Here is a 24,314-nt window from a genome sequence, read left to right on the forward strand (position 1 = left end):
TTTGGAGGACTACCTTCTCTGTTATAGTCTTATAGACTGAATAATCTATTCTATGGAATAAGATATTTTTTTGGCACTTGATTGAAGGGAACTAGAAAGCATTTCTGTCTCTCTTTTTTTTTTAGCAAACATCACTATATCCCCTGAAAGTGCTTTCCACCCTCTCCAAAAACGCGCCCAAATAGGGCCTAAGTGGTTAGCAGAATCCAGTCCATACACCCCATTCCATGGGAAAGACCAAACTCCTTGCACACTGAACTGTCTTTTCTTCCCTCCTAAACTATATGAGTGCATGATATTGATGGAAATGTTATAGGATTTTTTTGTAAAAAAAATGAGTAACAAAATATTATAGGTCATAAACACAAGAAAGAATTAGAACTAAGACCTAGACAAATTATAAGTTACAATGGAAATGATGGATCTCGATAAAATGCAACCTCTTCTCAATTCTCAGATACCCCTTCATTTACTTGGGATGAAGGATACAAAACATGTGCTTTCTTTCAACATCCCAAGTCATCAACCTACTTCTCCAATTTTAGTGAGTCTTACAGGCAGGATACCAGCAGACTTACTTTAGGATGAATATATTACCCAATCCTGGTTATTCGTTATTTTTTTCCTAATTGACAAAGTTATGGTAGTTTGCAATTCAACATGTAATCCCTAAGGATGTCCAGAAACAAACCATATCATCATATGATGACACCATGTAACTAGTTTTCTATTCATCCAAAGTGCATACAACCTTAAGAGACATCACATCAAAATGCAATCCCGAAAGTAATAAGTTATGTTTTAAGAATCAATAGTTCAAACATTACCTGGTACTCTTTACAAATATCCAAAAGACAAGCCACTTGTTTATTTATAATCACAAGAACAATCAGCACCTAATGTCCTCCAGTTCGGATCGTAGGCCGTCATCCAATAAATGGTATCTACAAGTATATCAACTAAAATCATATCAACTAAAATCACCATAGATGGTATCTACAAGTATATCAACAAACATCACCTCTTCAACATATAACGGATGAAGGCTTCGCATATAGATTTCAGCAAGAGAAATTGAAGGCCCGCAATAGGATGAAATTTGAATAAGTCAGCATATGAATGCCTAAGATTTTCCATTATCTGCTCATTAAAGGTAAATAATTAGTTACTAGTCATAAAATATATAATGGCAAGCTGTCATCTAGAGCACAGCTTACGAGAAATAAAAAAGAAGTGCCAAAGACTGCGAAAGAATAAGGCATGAAGATAGTAGACAGAAAACTGCAGTTATGTATTGTCTTGTCATTACAAATGAGATGATTCATTCTGTTCATTAAAATTAGAGTCCTGGAACGGATCATGAGCAGAGATAAGATGATTGATTCTGTTAGTTAAAATTAAAGTCTGGAACGAATAATTCTTTTTGTACTTGAAGAAGAAAAGGAGTCATTTAATCTCTTATGGTAATAACTCACCAAGTTTAAAAACCAATGAAAATAGGGTGACATTCAAAGGAAAGGACAATGGACATGATGGAGCTATACAGAAGAAAGATAACAAACCATGTATGAACCAAGCAAATTGACTGAGGATCATCACCATACATGTAGTCTCTTGGTGGATGATCATCGAGGTTACTATACTACAGACTGCTAATTCAAAAGTGCAGTTAGAGATTGTTGAGGGCTTCACAAGCGAAAATTGTTTTATTTATTGGAAACCTTTTGTCTTAGAATGATAGTTTGCCTGCTCAAGCATAAATTCGACAAAATTGAGAAGGTAGAACCTCACTTAGAGAAGAACCTATCTTGAGATCAAGAAGGAATCATCAAGGTTCACAGAAAAACAATAAACATCAACATCAGTCAGATTAAAACAGCATAAAAAATTTATGTTTTCACTAGAATATGTATCTATACAAATTCTGAATTAAATGAATAATCATTATTCAGAACACAAGGTAGTCACCATCCACTGAGATTTCGGGCATGTTTGGAAGCCTGGCAAGCTGTCCCTGGAATAGACTCATTCAATGGAAGGTGAGAAAAGGGGCAGCAATTGAAAGAGAAGATTTTTAGTCAATGGGGGAAGCCCCTGGATCATGCAATTCTGAAAAATTGAGGTGCCACATTCCTTCTGCGAGGTTATTACATAGTATCAGTTTGTATGAATCAAAAATTACCCAAACTGATAAAACTCTCTCTCCCTATGACACAACTCCTCAACATATTCATTTTTTTAGCCATCTATGGACTATTCCACGGACAAACTGTCCGAGCATCCAAACAGGGCCTTAGGAAGAAAAAATCTATGATTTAACTAGAACAAAAATCACAAACTAACTCTTACATACAAGATCTGTTGCACATCAGGAAAAAAAAAGAACCCGTCTCCATATATATGCACAAGATTGTTGAAGAAAATATAAAAGTGGTGTCGCTTGGATACCACCATGAATTTGTGTACAGCATAAACTGTTGTCAACATCATATGAGGAATCAGATTCTTGAAGCTCTAAGATTTGAAAAAAACAAGACATTATTAAATGAGTTTGCCTGTGACCTTATGTAAATAATTTTTATATCCACATCATCATCCAATCAATATATCATTGAAAAAAATATATATTCTGTAGTAGAAAGCATGAGACAATTTAGATGAAATATGACCAACATTTTATCATGTACATTTGTATGTGAACCAAAACTGAAATTTTTCCCAACATGTCTAGTACATGACATTGATCAGCGAAAAAACAGAAGACACTTTTTTTTGTGTGTGGATTTGCAATAGCAAAACAATAGAAAGTTGGAGCTCTTAAGATCTGGTTTGAAGAATTCCTCCATAAAGATAAGGGTGTGTTTTGTTCATGACCGGAAACGAAATCAGAATGGATTGGAATAGAAATTGGAATGGCCATATTCTCCAATGTGTTTGGTTCATAATCGGAATCGAAATGGAATTTGAATAATAGGGGACAACAAAGAGTAGGTGTTGGGGTTGGGGCATTCTCATTTCCTCCGAGATCGAAACAGGAATGGCACTCCCCCCAACCAAATGGCTAGAATGGGAGTCACTCATTCCCATTTCCATTCCAAAGTCCAACTTCCTCCCCCCAACCAAACATGCCCTTTCCGATTAATACAAAATTCAAAAAATCCTCCAAGTAGCTGACTTTGTATCCATACATGTGCAGTCTTAGTATTTAAACCAGGTATAAAAGAGTTCACAGTCACAACATAGAATAAGTTACAGGCGGATGCCTGCCTATAAATATGATAGATATCTGAGGGTCATGGATGGCTGGAACATCCTTAGCAAATAGGCACCTAGCCAATTTTATGCATAACTTTGGGTAAACAACAACAGAAACTAATTTTAAAATAAGTGTAACCCGGTCGGGATTGGCATAACATGGCATCTAGAGTTGGTGTATTTTCTTGATCAGCAATACATGAAGGTCCCATGCAAATGGGGTGAAGTGTCGGGAACTAAAAAGGATAACCATATCGTTTTGCCAATGCAAGAACATCTAAATCAACTTCTATTACTCTATTAGGAGACAATTAAGCCTCATCCCCATATTTGATCACCCTAAGAGACTACCCTCCTTAGCAAATCTCACAAGGAAAGTGAAAATATTTTACCTAGAACAAGCGAATCAACCTATCCTAACTCTATTGAAACGGTTGGCTTTACATAAGGAAGCCGATCGAGCCCCACGCAACCGATAATAGAGCCTAGTATGAAATAACATGGAAGCTCCCAATAATGAATGATAACTCCAATCTATGCTATTAAAGAAAACGTGCAGTTGAAATCATCAATGAAATTTTTAGTAAAGATAATTCTCATGGTTCTACAACTTTGCATTATGTGAAGCCATGGTTAAAAACAACCATCGGCACTCCAGTTGCATGATTGCACCTCATGAAACGTGTAGCATCACGATCCACTAGCATGACACATATATTATCTGCTACACATTGGGCTAGTACAAGTAATAGTGTGTATCATCCTGATGTATACAAACGAAGATCATTGCTGGTCATGCAGTATCAACTAGTGTACTGTGGAATCCATAATTCAGCTACTACTACCAAAAGATTATAAAGACTTATTATCCCTTGGTGTTTTTTTCCCCTTTTCTTTATATAATAATTTACGGGTGACCGTCAATAATATAAAAGCAAGAAGACGATTCGTGTGTGTGTGTGTGGGTGTGTGTGTGTGTCCATACCCGCATCACCGCTCAATCTTGAAACAGAACCACTCGATCGATCGATCGATCGATCGATCAACCCGTGGCCTTCAGCTCGCCAAAGCCGCCTGGAGAGGTCGTCCTCGTCCGATCTTGTCAGCAGCAGGAGCGGAGATAGCGTGGGCAGCGGGCGGCGGGAGGCCGACAGCGACTCGAGGCCGTAGTCGTCGGCGACCTGCTGCATGAGACTGTTGACCTCGAACTCGGGGGTGGAGAGGGAGGCGGACCCCTCCATGGCCCTTTCCATGAACTCGGCCTGGAGCTCCATGTTGACGAACTGGCGCTCCGAAGCGGTCCATCGTCTCGGACATCTTCTGGAGGTTGCCGGCGGCGAGGGCGGAGTCGAGGGACTTCACGATGGAGCCCATGGACTTCCCCACGGACTGCATCTTGGCCTGGGTGTCGAGGCGGGAGGAGAGGCGGAGGTAGTCACTCTGCTCGGTGCGTTTGCGGATGGCGTTCTCATGGCGTAGATGCGCGCGCCGTCCATGTTGCCCTTCTCGATCGCCTTTCTTCATTGAGCTTCTCCGCTTTCTCCTTCTTCTCGCACTGCGCGCTTGCCGCTGCAGGCTCTTCGCCATGAACTTCAGCTCCATGATCTGGTTCATCAACTTCTCCGCGTTCCCCATTACCGCCGCACCCCCGCCCGCTGCAGGCGGTGGATCGAATCGGATGGGGTGCCCAAATGCCTAGGGTTAGGGTTTCCGGCGACGATGGAGGGCGGGATAGGATAGGATTAATCGCTGGACGGAATTCGACGGGGCTCGGAGAGGCAGAAAGGCTTCGGTACTAACAGGACCGTGTCTAAAAATCTTCGTCCTCGAAATGCCGCTGTGTCACGCGAAACCATGACTTAACGCGTGCTGATGTCGTCTGTCATATGTTACCGCAGTGCAAGTGAGGTGATATGGTCTTATAAGGGATAATCCTAGCCGTTCATGCTAGATCAAACATTACCGTAAGTAGTGGATTCTAGTTAGCATGGTGCTTTTATCGCTTGTTATGAATAAATTCCAGGACTTTTTTTGGTATTTTCTTTGTTAAAAAAGTAATTTGTTCTAAAATTTACTTTATTTTTATGAGTATTGTCTACTTTCTAGGATATTTTTATTATGCATCAACTTAGTACAGCTCATCACCAATATATATGCACACCCATCTGGAACAAAGATATAATTGTTCATAACAATGTAGTGACTCCTTCTTGCAAAATTGTTCTCTAGTTAAATTACTTTAGGAATCGATGTTTATTGAACTGCTCGAGATCCTTTTGAACTTTGCATGTTTCGAATTCAATTTCTCATTTAATACAATGTTAATAGCCTTGCTTATCATATTGTGTCACTCCACCCCCCGTAAGGGGGTGTAAATGGGTCAAGTTGGGTCGGGTTATGAGTGACTCCACCCAATCTGATTTCTTATTTGGTTTCTAATTTTATATCCAAACTCAGCCCGATAGAAGATTAGGTCGGATCCACCGCTACAATTTTTGACCCTAATAGCCATTCAGGTCGTATCGGGTCCATGTATAATACTGACCCCAATCCAAAAAATTTGGGTTTGATTCGATGGCTTAAGAACTTATGTTTGCACACTCGAGCTGCAGCCCACGGACTCAAATAATTTTCAAATTCAGATCGGATCGGGTCGGGTCGGGTTGGGTAGGGCTGTAGGATTGAAACCCCAACAATTAATCCAATTTTAAATTGATTCAAGTCGGGTTGGATCTGAATCAGTAAATCCAGACCCAACCCGAAAAATGAGAACGAGTTCAATTTTAAGACCCAACCCGAACCTCAGAGGTCCTCCAAAAATGGGTCGGGTTGGATCTAATGGGTCGGGCCGGGTTGCGGGTCTACTGACCCATTTGCAACCTTAATTCCTGAAAACCATAAATATTTATTTAAGTGACACAATGTATTTGCACATTTGGGTTTTATTTATTTGTGAAATCATCAATTTATTCTCTCTTATAACCGACATGCAACTGATATTTTATCTTATTGTAGGTGGATTATCCATGAGTTTTTTAGACTTTGTTTGATCAGCAAGGATGTGAAACCCCCAAATCAAGTTGTGTTTTGACATTTTGAGCTGTGCCTGTGGTTACCCGCAGCTTTTGCTTACTCTCTCAGTTTGGGTTGGAACAAAAGATGGCATATTGCAAATCAACGCCCTCATGTAAGCATCCTGAATGCATGGCATGCTTTGATTCTCCCGTGACAGTGAGAGATTAGCAAGCAAATAAGGCACGAGTTGGTAAGCACGACTTGGAGGGCGAAGGATGGCGTTGTGTATCACTCCAATAAAGCACTTCATTTGATCTTGAGTTTTTTGGCATGAATATTTTTTAAAAAATTCAAATTTGCATAAATATTTTTTTAAAATTTATATTTATTTTTTTATCCTCATAAAACACTATTTTTGTACAAATACCCCTAATATAACGATTCTTTTAACACCATTAGTAAAAGCTATATTTATTTTAATTAAAAATAAATTTAAATTTTGTAATTACTTTTTTATCTCCTATCGTGATCGTCTTATAAATTTCTTTTTGTGCATTTACCAAAAAAGGATATTTTAGTTATTTTAATTTAAAATTGTTAATTTTTTAATGATGTTAGATAGCGTGGGTATATATACAAAAATAAAAATAAAAAAAGAATAAAATAGCAAAACAAGTGTTTTATGAGGGTATATATGCAAATATTAATTTTGAAAGGGTATTCATGCAAAATTCGATATTTAAAATGGTATTCATGCAAAAAAATTCTTTTATTTTTGCACAAAGTGGGGCTTCAAGTGGAAACATCATACCCATGGAAATATAAAGTGGGACTTCTTGTGATTTTGATGCCTCCTCTCACCCTAATAGATGGGCAGAGACATCCATGGTTGCTATTCAAATATTACTAGATTGACGCAGCAATTAGTTCCAACTCTCGAGTCTTTGATGCTGCATAACATTAGATAATACTTAGCAAGTATTGTTACGGTATTTCCTTCAAAAATTGGTTTCTAGATCACCTCCTACTTTGCAATTTCTACCCTTGGATGGTGCTTGAATGTCTACTCGATGGGTCAAGGAAGCAAGGGCCCAAATGGATATACGTGTTTATTTTCTAACATGATATACGAGGGGGTAATATCAAGACCTTGTCCATCATCCCATAGCTAACCCCCTTTTTTTTTTTTTCTGATTTGATGTGCATAACATCATGATCGTTCACATCTTACAATCCTTCTCTTGCATGTAGGATTGTGACCTTCCACCTAAACCATATTCTTTTAGGTATCATGCATGCATGCATGTATATGAGATAATGCAGTGGCATGTGGTTGGCCATGCAAGAGCGTGCATGGCAAATCATAGTGCACGTAGCTAATCACAACTTAGCTATGTCAGCATAAAGCCTAAAAAAAAAATAAAAAATAAAAAAAAATTCAGATGAATTTTTCAATTTTGTTTAAATGTTGTAATGTAGTAATTATCATATCAAAATACATTATAGCAGAAATTTGGGTAATTCGGGCCTTAAAAAGACCACCCCTGTAGGCCATTAACTGACTCAGAATAATCATTTAATTTTTTCCTAGTTTTTAATTTTTTTTGGTATTTTTATAATTATAGAAGTGCCCACCTTTACCTATCCTATCTCTCAATAACTAAATCTTATCCCAGATGGACATGACAAGGAGTAATACCATTCAAACTCTCATTGTTCTATGGAAGCTTCTCATTTGATAGCTTTAGGACTCGTTTAGTTTATGGAAAAAAAAGAGAGCGAAAAAAGTATGGCAACAGAGAAATAAAGAAATATTTATATTTAGATGAAGTTTTCAAAAAAATTAAAAAATAGTTTTTGTATGAATAAAATTTTTATATTTCATAAAAAATCATATGCAATAGAAAATCCTAATTCTTACTAGTTGAGAATTGATTTTTTTGCCAAAAATATCGTTAAACTTAAAATGGAATGAGATAAGACCCTTTAAGATCTTTTTGTTTATTAAGAGCATAATAAATACTTTACATAATTTTTCTAAAAAAATAGATGCCCAATCAAATATAAATTATTTTGAATGTGCCACTTTTCTATGGCCAATCAAACATGCAAAAATTACTTTTCAGGCGTCAAAACGTCTATATTTTAAATTATTTTACGATTTTTTTTATATTTATAAAGTGTCGTGGCAAACCCTTTGGCAAACCTCATTTAAGATCCAAATCAATTCTCTCTCCCCCTTAATTAAGAACCATAGCATGAGCACCTCCTTAAAAAACACAAAAAAAAAGCAAAGCTCAAAACACCCCCATTAAAGTTTCACCCCGCATGCAAAGCCCTCTCACCGGACAGGTGGCCCCCGAACGACGAATCCATTAGAGGGCGCGGGTGTGCGTGGAATTAGAAAGTTGCTTAGCATCATTTGTGGCATCACAAAACTAAAAGTTATTCACACTCGGAGGAGCATCGCATGCTAATAAAAAATAAAGATTGTTCCAGGATACCTTTTACAGTTTTACCACGGCCAATGGCCTATTTTGCCTGAAAGAAACTCCGTGAATTAAAATAAACCCAAGAAAGAAGTCCATTATCATCTATCAGAGCCAAAACTTCTCTTCTTCCCATCGTTCAATACTGCGGCTTTTCTTTTTGAGTCCCTTCGGCTTTGTATCGCTACGACGGCTCAAGAAATCGCCGCCCCAAAACCCTAAACCCCCTTTCCCCTCCTCCGTGCTCCAAAACCCTAACCCCCCCTCCTCCTCCTCTTTCTCTCCTTTCGAAAACCCTACCATGGAGGAGGACAATCCCGTGCCCTCGCGCCCCGGCCCGAGTAGAATTTGATCCTTTTTCCCTAGTTCGGCGGCGAGAGAGGAGCTGGCATTCCTGCGATTGATTTGGTTTCTTGGATCGGGTCGGGGCTGATTGATTCGAGCAATGGACAACCGAGATTCGTCTGTATCTCCAGCAGCAGCGGCGGTGGGCAAGGACGGGTCCGCGGAGGAGGATGGACTTTTGTCCGTCGCGGCGGGCCTGGCCAAGGAGGCTGCTGTCCTTTTCCAGAGCCGGCGCTACTCTGAGTGTATCGATGTGTTGAAGCAGCTGTTACAGAAGAAAGAAGATGATCCCAAGGTGTGAACTTTACTCGTTTCTTTTATTTTTGCCCCTTTTGTTGAATATGACGAAGAAAACCCTGCTATGCTGTTCGATTTTCCGTTTTGAAGGCCTTGGATCTTATCATGAACATTTGCCTTAGAGTTTATGGATTCGCTTTGTTTCAATGCCCTTCGTTATTTCAATTTTTTAAAAATCCAAACTTGTTGATTAAATTCAGTTTACAAACTTATGTTTCATGTTTTCTTGTTTGGGGAAGAGAGATTTACGTTCTGCTAGTGATGCTTAGACTAATGGTTAACCATCTCAATCCTTTTTTAGTTAATCTTAGGTTCATAGTCATCCATGGCCTGGCTTCATTCGAATGAGTTGCTTCGTAACTTCTAAAGATTTTCCATACACAACTTGCTGTGGGAAGAAAACCTGATATATGTCAAGACGTTTAGAAAGATAAAACCCTAAATGTTTCTGAATATATTTGTCATACAGGATTTTGCCTTCTTACTGAATGGGGAAGTAGAAAAAAGAAGGCTAGGTTGAGTTGACCGATGTCAGAAGTCTCCATGAGATCTTGTTTGATTAAATTTTTTGTGTTTTTGAGATTAGGATTGTGAATGTTTTGCCAATTACAAAGTTGAATGATGAAATGAGAGAGGGTCATTGATTGGAAGATCATTCTTTTTAATCATCTTTGATGATGTTTGCGGTTTAGTACAGTTAGATTATTTCAGATTTTGTGTAAGCATAAATTGCTCGGTAAACTATATTACAGGTTCTTCTTATGAAATACATTTTGATGAATCCTAACTTGATTGATTCATTCTTTTCTAGATGAGCACTCTTGATCTATTTGATAGATCCAGACACACTCCTGGGTTCTTCATCATTTGATAGATATATACAATCTTTTGAAGATTTCTATCTTCTAGAATATCATGTACTTAATTATCTCAAGCTGATTGCTCATGGTCATATCAACAATCGTGAGTGTATTCAAGATCTGTTCTTTGACTAATTTGATTTGCTCTGTATGGTACTTGCACTTTACTTCATCTTAAATAAGTTCTCTGATGTTTGTTGTTGACAATGCATAGCTGTTTCCACTTTTTCTTGCCTTGTTGTATGGTCCATTTTTTCTATGGGGAACATCTATATCAAATGCGGAAACACATCCCCCTTGCCAATATGAAGAAACCCTTATTATAGAAACATTTTCAAAAACACTAGATTTCGAGAATCATGTAGCACCACACAATTTGACCTGCCATGTTGCTAGGATGCAAGATTAGCATGCATCATCCCAAAAACATACACAATATTATACATGAATACTCACTGACATTTGCTTAGAAAACACAAAATTTTTCTAACACAGTCTATTCAATGTATTCAGTTATTTCAAGCGCATCAGGTACTCCATGTCTTGTGATTGCTTTATGTATGTATAATACAAACACCAATCAAATATTAGAATAACACTAACTAGAAAACTTTGTATGCATGAAGCATTTGATACTCAAAAAGTTTTTGGGATGACTAATTATGCACTATGTTAGATATGATGCGAAGCATTGTTAACTAATGCTCAGTCCAGTATCTCTGTTTCCCTTCTTAATGATACAAGAGCATTTACCTTGGGTTCAAGACATCATTGTCTGTGGTATTTTCTTGTAGGGATATAGTCTAACATTTTCCGTATGTAAATTACTCGTGACCTATATAGATGAAGGTAAAGATGTGATTGAATTTCATATTTTTATTTGCAACCAAGGCTGATGTAACCCTTGTTTAGAGTTTTGTGGTTTGATGATCTTGCTATATCGAACCAATGCATTATGCATAGGAATAAATGGGATAATATATTAGGTTCTTTGACTCCTAAGATTTACATTATGATGTGGAAGCTGATGGAGAATATTTGGATGGACCAACGTATGTAATGCAATAGAATTGCTACCCAATACCACCACCACAATCATTGCCTCCCACATGTTATATGAGAGCCTCATGACCGTTACCGTAATAATATTGTTCTTGTTCCCAGTAGGCATCTTCAATCATATCAACTAGTAGATAATCAGACCACATCTTGTCGAATTACCATGAATTGTTTGAATTTATAAGAGAAGATCTTGCAATTTTTAATGATGAAGAATGAATTTTATCATGTGGTACTTCTTTGTGATGCACTGTCATTCCATTCGGGAGACCTTTATGGCATATTCTGAGTACAATAGTTGTAGTGATATTAACCTGTGAAAAGTAAAAGAATCATGGAGATTAGTATTTTCATGTCATTAGTTCTGAGTTGACTTGTTTTTATTTTTCAGATTCTTCACAACATAGCTGTTGCAGAGTACTATCATGATGGTTGTCCCGACCCAAAGAAGCTACTTGATGTGTTCAACAAGGTTAAGGTAAGGTGGACATGTCAAGCATTTATGCCTTTTTTGCTTGTGGCTCTTTTGGACTGTTCCTGTAAGATAATTTTATATTCAGAATAGAAAGATCAAAAATCTTGTTAGACTTGATAATTTTGATTGTCTGCCTATTGCTAGTGAGATCACTGTGTTAATTCCATAAAGGTGACGCCGCATAACTAAGAGCTTTGTTACAATTTACTCTGGGATGGTTCTGTGCTTTATTGGGTATATAATCTTTATTTAGAATTAATACTTGGTATTTAACTGAGCTGTTCTTGAAAGCTTTTAGTGATCCTCTAATCCAATACTCATTGAATTTTAACTACACTATAAGTCTAACTGATACGATTATTTGTGTACAACTAATGATATCTGATAGTTGTTCCATTATTTTATTCTGTCTATTAATAAATTTTGATTATGTTTGTGCTAGTTGAACAAGAACCAATCCGTCAATCGTCAATCTTGAGTGTTCAAGATAATTGTCTCCAACATCTCTCAGTTGTTAATAAGTTGTTGATGCAATCCAGCCCGTAGACCTGGGAGTATGCACAACCTCTTCAGTTTTTCAGTCTTATGAATTATGACATTGAATTGTGTGAAAGTATAATTTGATGCATTTAAGTGCTGTTTGGCATGGCATGTTGTGATATGTGTTGTGCCTATGCCTTATCAACATGTGACATTGACATAGTACTGGTTGTGTGCTGGTACTCGGCAAACTACAATGCCGCGTGCTATACTGGCTGTGCATCAGTAGTTGGCATAATGCCATGCCTCGTGCCAAGCACCGGCATAGCTTAGCATGACCTAATAAATACCGTAGTGGTGCCAAGCTAGCATGTCCTTGACACATAATACATAAATCCTTGATTTGAACACCAGTAGATTATGCATAATTCCCCTCCTTTTTGAAATAAGGATCTTCATAGTCTTGTATGGCCAATGTGTTTATTTGCAAGAATATGAATGAATCCACTAACTTATGTTTTGTGGTGTAACGTTTTTTATCAAGGTTTTAAAACTCAGTTTTGCTTTGGTCCCCTAGCTAGAGTGGTGTCAGTAGTTTCAGCAGTTCTACCATGAGTTTTGGAGTTTGGTCAAAAAAGTTAAGAAAATATCCAAAAAAAGTAAAATAAAAAAAATCAAGGCAGGTTCTTTCCCATCTTTTGATTGTGTTTTAAGTTATCTAGGATCATAAATTATAATGGTTTGGGTGGTTTCAGGCTAAAGTTAAACTATAGGCAAGTCATTTCCCATCATCTGATTATTTTATCTAGATTCATAATTTATATAATTTGGATAGTTTCAGGCTGAAATGAAATTCTATTAAATCTAACGCATTAAATATATAACATGAATGTACACATATCTTAAGTACCAAATATCATTAAATCAAGCATAAAAGGTGGGTGGCACTAATGATAGTGGCCATCATCATCATACAATGTAGATGGTAGTACTAATAGAAATGTTTTATTTATTGAATATGAAAGGTATTATTTTTGTGAAATGTATTGTATTTAGTTGTTTACAATAATATTTGTGAAGTGCTATGATAAGGGCCATTAGAGGTCTTGACTGTCAAGAATTATATTTATTATGTATCCCTATTTTAACTTAAGAAAAAAAAAATCTATGGAAAGGTTATATGCTTTGAGAGCAGTTCTTGTATGCTTTATAACCACCATATGTTTTTGTAATTAAGGGTTCTTTCAACTATGAAAATTTGTGACCACACTTTTATGATGACAAAAAGTATTCGTTTGACAGAACTGCTCTGCTACCACTTTGGTGTGATTTGAGGTAAAGATGTTGCGGATAGGGAAAACAGCAAATTTAAGAACCATGCTTAATAAAAGAGAAGAAAAGTTTAGATTGGGGATTGGGAGTGACTTGGTGGTATATATGAGAATTATATTGTGCGGAAATTGAAAGGGAAGTTTTTGGATATAGAACATATTAAATGTCAAAATTTGATGATGCATTTTTAATCACAAACTTTAAAGCTCATGAAGCATTAATAGAAAGCACCTGACAACTGTTCAAAATACAATCTAGTGACTTTTCTTAACAATAATACTACTCAAAATAAGGGTCATGAAGGAGCATTAGTTAAACTCAGCTCTTTTTTTAAATCTAAACTCATCTATATGAATTAATTAACAAACCTAAAATCTAAAACCCTTTGAGCTTATGTCATGTTTCCACATGTTGAAAATTTATGTGCTCTCATTAGTTATGAATTTCCGCATCTTATAAATAATGTGTTTTGTTGTAATATGTGCTTTATAAATGCAATAACACATTCCAAAACCAAATGAAATATGGTTGCACCTGATTTGATTTATATCCATTATGGTGCATATTTTCATAACACGAATTCCTTTTACTTATTCCTCTTTCCTTTCCAGGAAGATTGATAATACTGCTAACGGTTCACTTACCTCTTAAGGACCTGAAGGGAATGACCCAAGATGATTTTTTTTCATAAAAAAATCATTGTTCTGTGAGATTTGCTTTGCAGATTTGTATTTGTTCCCTTCATCTTCAGCAAAAGTTTATTTTCCAGTGCCATAACTTGGGAATGTGGAACAATTTTCACTGCCCAACTTCTGCACAGGCACACCCAAGTGGCCCTCCAGTTATGAATTGCACCCACATATTCTTAAACAGTCAATGCTCAGTACTCAATACTTGCACTCTAACCAATCTCTTCTCTTAAGAATTGGTATGTTACATGCAGAAGCACTTTTACCTTCTGGATCTGAAGATCAAGTTCAGCCTGTGGCTCACTGGTTCTAAAATATGCTTGGCTTTAGTGCATGCTTGGTATTGCTTAAGAAAGTACCTTCTTGACTTTTAAAGCCAAAAAGCATTTTGCTAAAAAATTAAGTGTTTGGTAATGTTGTCTGAAAACTGCTTCTACAAGAAGAGAAACTCGGAAAAGTGCTTGTAGGAGAAGCTAGAAAACCTAGCTTCTGTCTTCTTCTTTTCTCACAAAAGCAGAAACAACACCAAAGTCGCCCTTAATATACCGAGCATAGTAATTTCTTTAGATTGTTCTGTACAAGCACGCTTCCCCCAGTGCAACAGAAGTTACAAATCATTTGGAGATAATTTTTCATCATCTTTGTCATGAAATGTTGATGTTGCTTTTGCAATATTGGTATAAATTATTAAAAGTTCAGGGAAGCTGCATATAATTTGTATCAATGGAAGTCACTTCAGTTTGTTGATGTTTGGAGTTTTGGACCTTAATTTATGTATTTTTTTGCTTTCAATCTGTTGATCTCTTCAAATTTGAAGATTTTGTAGATAGTTTGCAGTTATTGCATCAACATGCTGTTTTCAACATTACTTTTGTTTGACCTTTCGTTCCCTTTTTTAATGGTTGTTGTCGCCCTATTTTGTATTGAACTGAACATGTGCACATTTTGGACCAATTTGTTGATGTTGATATAGAAGAGAAGCGAAGACCTAGCTTGTAAATCTGGAGAACAGATAGAAGCTGCTAACAGCCTTGGTAGCAATGTTACATCAGGGTCTAGAGGGAGTAGTAGTACGCTATATCAGTTGTCTGCTGCAAATGCTGGTGGCATTGCTTGTGTAGATGAGTTTGACACTTCCATCGTCACATTCAACACTGTATGCTATCTATATGCCATTTTCATTTCTTTCTTTCTTTATTGTTAAGCTTGTGCTTGAAGGGAACTGGTATTGTTATTGGTATTGACAGTTTTCTTACTCAATTTGTTGTGTAAACAGGCAGTTATCCTCTATAATCTTCGTAATTATGCAAATGCATTATCAGTTCTAGAGCCGTTATATCAAAATTTAGAACCCATAGATGAGGTATATCTGATTTCAATAATTACTCTTTAATTAAGCAAGCCTAAGCTTTGTTGCTTTCTTTTCTTATATGTCATTTGCACTTTTGCAGTCAACAGCTCTTAATGTGTGCCTTCTCTTACTGGATATTGCATTATCTTCCCAAGATGCATCAAAAGCTGCAGTAAGTTCACATGCCAAAATGTTATGCTTCCTTGCCTCTTCAGAGCTAGTGTGCTGCTGCCCTATAGTGATACTATAGTTTTCCTAACTTTGTATCCTAAATTGATGCTAAAGATTTACTCTTTACATCATATCATCAATCCTCTCCCATCTATAGTCTCTTATAAATTTTACCTCGCCATTTGTTCTTATGTTAGTCCAATTATCCATGATAAATGCAACTTCAAATTACTTTGAGCTTCCATTGAAAGATTCTGGTCTTTCTCATTTTTCTGAATTTGAACTTGAATCTTTAGAATGTCTGATGCAAAACAACATATGAATTGAAGCACTCTTACAGAAATTAATGTAGAATTTAATGGGAGACAAGGAGATGGTATTCAGAATAGCAGGAGCTTGAATGCATATTTACTATAAAATCTGTAATCAGATCTGAATCTTGTATAAGACTGGACTAGACAAAAAACTTTTTCTTTTTCATTTTTATCTAGAAAACTAGGTGATGGATAATCAAAGCTCAGTGTGGGGGACGTGATTCTGGGAAGTGATTGGGCGTGAAACATCAAGGTTTTGGTTTCTGGAAATTCAGACATGGCTAGTGATAAAATATGGAGGTTGGAAAGAATAAAAAAACATTTTTTGGAAGGTTGTTTAGAGATTGTATGGTTTTCAATATCGTCAGAAAAGTTAAGGCTAGTCCGCTAGGTATATGAGGAAAAAGATGAAGGGAAAATGAGAAGTAGGACCTGCAAATGGATTAGGCCTTACTCGAGATCCAACCTGAAATCTGACATGATAAGACCTGATTGGATCCAACCCCACATTTAATTGGGGCTGAACCAAGGTACGCCGAACCGGTACCGGTTGGCGTACCGATGGAGACCCGGACCGGTTCGGGCCGTACCGAACCGGTTCGGACGGTTCCTCCACGCAGGCGCGCGCCCGAGTAGTTCCCCTTCCCCTGCGCATTTTCTCACATGTGGGATGCTTCCCTGTGCGATGATCCACGCGCGGTCTCGTTTCCTTGCGCCTTGCACGAGGCCCTGCGCGGGGCGCGCTGCCCAAAGCGCGGGCGCGTTTCTCCACGTTACCCGAGCGCGGGCGCCTTTGCGAGCGCGTTTCCCCGCGCGCGGGCGCCTTTGCGAGCGCGTTTCCCCGCGCGCGGGCGCCTTTGCGAGCGCGTACCTGTGCGAACCTGTCCGATTTGCACCCGTACACAGCGGAAACCGGTCGGTTCTGGCTCTTCTGGGGCCAGAACCGTTTCACAGGAAGGGCCAGAACCGTTTTTCACAGCTGGATCGTACCGGCTACGGCACGTACCGGTACGATACGTGCTGAACCGGCCGTTACCGACCGGTTCAGCATGCCATGGGCTGAACTAGGATCATCCCTTTTTTGATCCAATGCCGACCTCTTCTAATCCCAATCGATATATGGACCAAAATGCATTAAGTAACTCCACAAGCCAAATAGACTCGAGAATATCTGACCCAATCCATTTACTTAAGCATCTATAAATGAAAACGAAATACATAATTAGGTAGTCAGTTTTTCTCAATGCATAGAGTAGAGCTAAGTTTGCCATGACCCAAAATGGTCTAATGGATTTTCTTGAGATAGCTGACTATAATGCATATATATTTAAGATTTTTTAAGTGCCTACAGCAAAGAATTGTGTAAAATGTAACTTTTTTTTTTAAATATAGAGAAGATACTAAATTCTGAAAATACCTCTACTCAGAATTAACCTGACCTGATCTCAAAACAAGGAGATGGAATTGGATCTAGACCAACACATCCCAATCTCCTTGTTTGATATAAAAGTAGAATTGTCAGTCCGACCTGGCGAACCTAGTTAATAGGTGGTTAGGGTTGGATCTATAAATTTTAGACCCAGATTAAAATGAAGTTGGATTTGGATCAAACAAATCTTTAACCCAATCCAACACACTTGCAGCCCTAGGAAGAAGAAACATAGGTTGGAGATTTCACAGCCAAAATACCTAGGCATTGCAATCAAGGCTGAAGGAGAGACTTTTGAAGCATGAACTCACACCATGGAAGGGAAGAAATGTATCTTGATTTTATTGAAGTCAATGCTATGATGCTGGTTCATCTCCTATATGGGCCCATATGGGTTACTTGTGGCTGTAGATTGCTGAACGTGTAAAGGAAAGAACTTTTTCTATTAAGGAGACAGGTTAGGTTAACCACAAGAGGAGGCAAGTTAGGACTTGCATATAGTAAAAGAAAGAAGCCAACTTTTTCAAGGAAACAAATTAAGGCTTCCATGAGAAAAGAGGAAAGAGTTCTCTTTTTCTATTAAGACATAATGGGCTCATAGACTATGTGGCTGCTATTTGGGTGAATATTGTTCCATAAGTCCAACTTTGTTTTCTGTATTGTTTTTTAGGCTATTTCCAGCTTAGTGAAAAGTTCAAGGATTATCCCCATATTATGATCTCAAATGGCGTCACAAGGTATGCCTACATATTGGCTTTGCAGCTTTATCATTTACGCTGAAGGTCCCATCTACCCAAAAACTATTACTGAGAATGGACAAAAACTAGAATGGAAATAGTTGTGACGAAAAGTGTGTAGGTAGAAACAAGGCATGTGGGATGAAATCATTCTCCCATTTGGTTCTATTGAATAAGGATGAAGAGACAATTGAAGGTGTCTTAAATAAGATGTAGACAAAATGCACTGGTAAAGGTGTATGTCTGGAGAGTTATGAAACCTAGAAGACATAATTTTGTCATTAGAAATTGGATTATTGGGTGTTATGAGGTACAACATTTGCATAAAATATGTTTATTTCTCGTATGTAAAACAACAGCAATGCTATAATAGCAACTGCATGTTAAGACCGCCATTGTGAAATAGGTTTAGCTTGCACAAAAGTGTTTTACCTAGAGTGGGAGCTCACCATTTTGGTATGTGGCTCTTGACCCCCAATACTCAATTACTTAATTGCTGACCCTGCTTCTTAAGGGTTCCCTTGGGACTTCTGTTGTTTTTATATCATTATTCTTAAAGTGGTTGATCAAATGAAGATCCAAATCTGGAGTCTTGTCCAATCATAAAAGGCAAGGTATATTGGTGCATCATATATGGAGGCTGTAAGACCTGCTTTACCATATATATATTTGAAATTTGGGTGGTGAAGATGCTCCTTAAGATGATTTTTGCAGGATGACAATGTTGAGGTGAATGTGGTAAAATGTAAATATGGGTAATGGTAAGCATCCTAGACATCTTAGGTTTATCATCAATGGCCTTTGGGTTGAGAAATCTGGGTAGGCCTAATCAGCTAATGTATTTGAGTGATTATAATTTAAGACATTCGGTTTGAGACACAGGCATTAGGGAAAACCTATCAACTTGAAATTGATCTATTGATTAAACAGGTCAAATTCCAAAACTGAACCCAACCTATTTATTAAATAAGTAACCCATCCTGACACATGTAGGCCATTTGATAAACAGGTTGGAACGGGTTGGGTCTGTGATAACAAGTTAAACAGGTTAAGCAGGTCTTGAATAATTTAAACAAGTTGTCCATGAGCCAGGTTGTGACCTTGTCAACCTGATCCAAGTATTAAACAATTGGAACGGATTAGATAAGTTAGGACTCTAAACTTGAACTTGACCCATTTGATAAATGGTTTAAGTCAGATCAACCTGCTTATGACTAAAACCTGTTTATGCCAATTCCTATCCGCTTATCTCGGGTTAGTGTGTCTGCTTATAAATTGCCACCCTTCAATTGAGGATAAATATATGAGAACTACCTTGAGATGGTTCGAAACTATGTAATTTAGGCATGAACAACCATGATGAACAGTATGGCACATTGGCACTTGTAAATCACAAGTACATGTTAATGTGTCCGTGTAGTGGCGATCATGATGCCGCATATTTAATAAATTATCTCTTTTTTGATTAAGATACATCATGTGGATTGTTGATGATAAGGCAACTAATTTCATTTGACCAAGAAGATCATGCAAATAATTATTCAACTATTTACTGAAGGATAGATTTGTTTGGCGCACTTAGAGTTCATATTAGAGCCTGAGGATAGTTTTTCTTAACATTACTATTTTCCATAATTTTTGCTTATATTGAGGGAAATTTATTTAATATAATTGACCTTGATATTGTCTAGGATAAATTTAGTTAAAAAGTCTATGGGCTAATTTGTGTTGGATTGAGAAGCACTTAAGTTCATCATAACAATTTTTGGGAGTTCCATGTTGCTTGATGTAAGTTTGTTCCCTTCAATTCTTTCCTTTCTTGAAGTCTTGCGATTGCACTTTCTATACCTTACTGGACTGTTTCCAGTGTGCAGTACCTAGCCCCCCACATGAATTTCCATTGACAATGTCAATGTAAACATTTGTACATTTTTTCTAATTCATCAATGAGCAAATAAGTTAATGCAGCCATTTGTAGACTAGAGCTGGATTTATGGTTTTTTGGTTATTGTAATTTCAGATCTAAACCTGAAACTAGTTTGACTGCAAAACAAAGCATAAGAGTTTCCAATGATTGAGAAAATATAAGAAGAAAGAAACTCAGGTAAGTGGAGAGGAGAAGAAAAAATTTACGGATTTCAATAGAAAGAGGAGAAAAAAATGAACCATGATGCTCCGGAGAAGACAACTTCAATCTATTCAATTATCAGAAGGTACTGTTCATACAATGAAGAATGGTTATTGTTCATGGTCTTGTAGCATGAACAGTACTCAAAAATATCACTGGCTGGTGTGACACTTTAGGCCATTCAAAATTGCGAGGAAATATGTATTACTGATGACAATAACCAAATATGATCCTTTGACAAGTGCTTTGATGTTTACTTCTCTGTTTAATTTTCCAATACGCCAGATTTTCTTCTGTTCTTTGCTTTGATATTTTTATTTCCTGATTTGTAGGATGTAATCCAATATCTGGAAAAATCCTTTGGTGTTAGCTCTTTGCCAAACCAAAGTGATAATGGAAGCCTGCAGCAACTACTTTTGAACCAATTTAAAGTTGCTGGAACAAGTAGTATTGCTGCATCAGATGCTTCTAGTTCAGATTCAAGTGCCAGTGCAAATGCTGCTGAGAACCCTCTGGTGGGAAATTTATCTGATGAAGCATTAGAGTATGAAACCTTGTACTCAACATTGGATGGTGGAAATCAGAACTTGGGTAGGCCAACCTCAAATGATCACTCAAAAACCTCAGCTGACTGGGCTGCTACTGCCATTGATCTAAAACTGAAAATGCATCTTTACAAAGTCCGACTTCTGCTCCTTACTAGGAACCTGAAGACTGCAAAGCGTGAGCTTAAGCTTGCTATGAACATGGTACATGGTAGGGATTCATCTACAGAGCTCCTCCTGAAGTCTCAGTTAGAGTATGCCCGTAGCAACCATCGCAAGGCCATAAAACTTTTGGATACAATTAGTAACCGAACAGAAACCAGTAATGCTCAGTATGTATAACAACAATATTGGGTGCATACTTCACCAGCAAAGGTCGCACCACACATCAAACTGGTTCTTTAACAAGGCACTGAGGCACAGCTTGTTGCTTCGATCAGAGAAGCCTTTGAAGCTTGTTGCTTTTTCACAGGACAAATCCTGTCTTATTGCGTACAACTGTGGCCTTCAGCATTTAGTGTGTGGAAAGCCATTGGCTGCAGCTCGCTGTTTTCGTCAAGCCATTCCAGTCTTCAGCAACCGACCACTCTTCTGGCTCCGTTTCGCTGAATGCTGTCTACTAGCATTAGAGAAGGGGTTACTAAGTGTTTCTTCAAGTGGTGAAGATATTAAAGTTCATGTTGCTGGCTCAGGCAAATGGCAGCAACTAGTTGTCGACTGTGTCAACTCGAGATATAGCAATTCAGATTCTACAGCAGGAGATGATGCGACCAATGGTGATGATCAGATCTTGATCTCACTTCCATTTGCTCGGCGGTGTCTTCTCAATGCTCAGCTTTTATTGGATGCTTTGGATCGGAAAATGACGAAACTTGATGCCTCAGCCTTTGCATTGGATGTGGCTGATCCTAACCAAGGAGCATCTATAAACCTTAAGAATTCAAACCAGAAGAATATGTCGAGCAGGGACTCGAAAGCATTGAATTCAACATCAGCATCCACTGCAATCGGTGTAAATTGTGATCCTAAAGAAACCAAGGGTGGTAACAGCTTGAATACCACCTTACAGATCTCAGTTGCTGGATATGAGGACATGTGCAGAAAAGAAAACCACAGAATAAGGCAAGCTGTTTTAGGAGACCTGGCATATGTTGGATTGTGCTTAGAAGATCCTTTGAAAGCATTGGTTGCTGTGAAGTCCCTTCAGCAGCTGCCAGACTGTTCAAAAATGTCTCTCTTTCTTGGTCATGTATATGCTGCTGAAGCACTCTGTTGCCTGAACCGACCTAAAGAAGCTGCAGAGCAGTTGTCAGTTTATATAGCAGATGGGCAAAATGTTGAGTTGCCATACACTAATGAAGACAGAGAGAAGTGGAGTGATGAGAAAGCTGCTGACTATGAAGAGTCAAATGGTTCTCTTACAGCCAAACCAACTGTGGAAGGGACCAAAACAACTATTGAAGAGTCCCGAGATATGGGGTTCCTGAATCCTGATGAGGCACGTGGGGTCCTTTATGTGAACCTTGCTGCCATGTCTGCAATGCAGGGGGATCTTGAGCAGGCAAGCCACTTTGCAAAGCAAGGTCTCTCTTCCCTGCCCAACAATCCAAGAGTATTGCTTGCAGCGGTATATATGGATCTGCTACAGGGGAAAACACAAGAGGCTCTTGCTAAGTTGAGAAAGTGTAGGAGGGTAAGGTTTCTTTGTAGTAATGTGAAAATGAGCAGCTGAGATGGTTCATGCTTTAATTGATGTGTGTTCCGGACGAGTATTCAGCAAGATGATCCGAGAGTTATTTGTACCATACGAAGGACAGGCCGTACAATAATCATTTTTTCCCTATATTTGAGGCCTAGTGGTGTGGCTCATTGTTTCAATCTGCTGACCACTTTTTGTGTTCAAGTTGTAGTCAGATTCAAGGAAAAGAGTTGGGCACAATTGATAAGAAAATTCATTCATCTAGGAAAGTACATGCAAAGCCTTCACAATCAAAGCATTCTCAGTATTCTTGCTTTTTCTTTGTGATGTAATTTGGGTCCTGACATGTGGATGGTGCTAAAGTTAAGGGATTGTGATCCTTAACCATCAAGCATGCTGTCAGCTTGTCCATGCAGCCTTAGGAACACGTTTACTTTCATCCATGATTGTCAGAACTGAGGACTGAGAGTTCTCTAAGCTTAATTTGTTAATTTGGCTTTGGCATTAAAGAGGCTGTTGATGAAAGTATGTCTTCCATGGTGCCCTAGTGTGCTTATATACATTGTGTAACCAGCATCGTCATATTGAAACAGGCTGCTGTGACTTCCAAATAATCAGTTCAGCATCCAAAGAACGTTTGGGTGGGTTGTATTTTGATAATGCAAATTGTTATCCAGGAAAGAATCATTTGTTTCCAGTGATCATTATGATGATATCTAGGTGTGAATGCCAGTATCGTATTTTTTTTTTAGCCACAGGTTGGTTAGAAGCTGTGAAGTCTTTAAAAGTCCTATGCTCGGTGATACATGCAGGGCTTCATACTCTTAGGGCTTATAGCGCTTCTGATTCTATCCACCTGCACGCAATTTTATGATCGATCACAAATCTACCTCCCATTTTTTACTGTTGCACAGAGTAATTGGCCTCCAGAAAACCCCTTGATATCCTTCAAAATCATTCAGTGCAGCACTTGTCTCGCTCAGATTTCCATATTCACATTACTTAACCATGCGCAGCAGCACCTCTCTTGAACAAAGGAACAATGCCGGGGAGACCCGGCTATCTCCTTAATATCTGAAAGTATTGCCGAAGTTTCATCTCATTAATTGCATGGTCCTTTGCACCATCTCTCATACGTCGCATGAATAATTTATAGAAGACATTTCTGAGTACGTGAAAAAAAAACACAAACGAAGATATAGATGGTAGTGTGAAAATCTTAATGGAAAGCAATATGACCCACCAATTCCCTTCATGTGGATTCTACTGTCATACCACATCACCACTTTCCTCTTACCTCCCCTTGCTCATGACATTGGTGGGAAGGATGGAATAACGATCTATGCCACTATAGTTGGATGTCCTGCTACGGAAGTACGGGACTCGAGCGTAGAAGGATGTTAAGGCTACCCATATCCCTTTGATGCTTGTGCTTTTTTCGCTTCTTTTTACCTATTCAATCAAAGCCTTCATTTTTCTTCACTTATGCAAGGGAAATTGTATGGATAAGATACTGGGGCATGCGAATACATAGCAAACGCACTAAAGAAAACAAGAGAAAGACCCAAGATATGATAAAAGAAAAGGATACAATGTGAAATTTTGTAACCATACCTGAACAATAACATTTAATGCTTCATTTAC

The 24,314-nt window shown here is 38.0% G+C and overlaps 1 protein-coding gene and 1 pseudogene across 1 annotated transcript; one reads left to right on the forward strand and one right to left on the reverse strand.

Annotated features, from left to right (window-relative positions):
- Window positions 1–77: 77 nt before the first annotated feature.
- On the reverse strand, window positions 78–5,255 carry LOC103711485 (annotated as a pseudogene).
- Window positions 5,256–8,868: 3,613 nt separating this feature from the next.
- LOC103711486 (CCR4-NOT transcription complex subunit 10-like) lies at window positions 8,869–23,367 on the forward strand. Its single transcript, XM_008797636.4, is given in 7 exon segments — window positions 8,869–9,399; window positions 11,712–11,798; window positions 15,270–15,452; window positions 15,573–15,659; window positions 15,748–15,819; window positions 20,759–21,289; window positions 21,291–23,367. Coding segments are annotated over 7 exon segments (2,568 nt in total). The 5' UTR covers window positions 8,869–9,204; the 3' UTR covers window positions 22,704–23,367.
- The last annotated feature ends 947 nt before the right edge of the window (window positions 23,368–24,314 follow it).

The sequence above is a fragment of the Phoenix dactylifera genome, chromosome 1, assembly GCF_009389715.1.
Source record: "Phoenix dactylifera cultivar Barhee BC4 chromosome 1, palm_55x_up_171113_PBpolish2nd_filt_p, whole genome shotgun sequence".
Classification (NCBI taxonomy): Eukaryota; Viridiplantae; Streptophyta; class Magnoliopsida; order Arecales; family Arecaceae; genus Phoenix; species Phoenix dactylifera.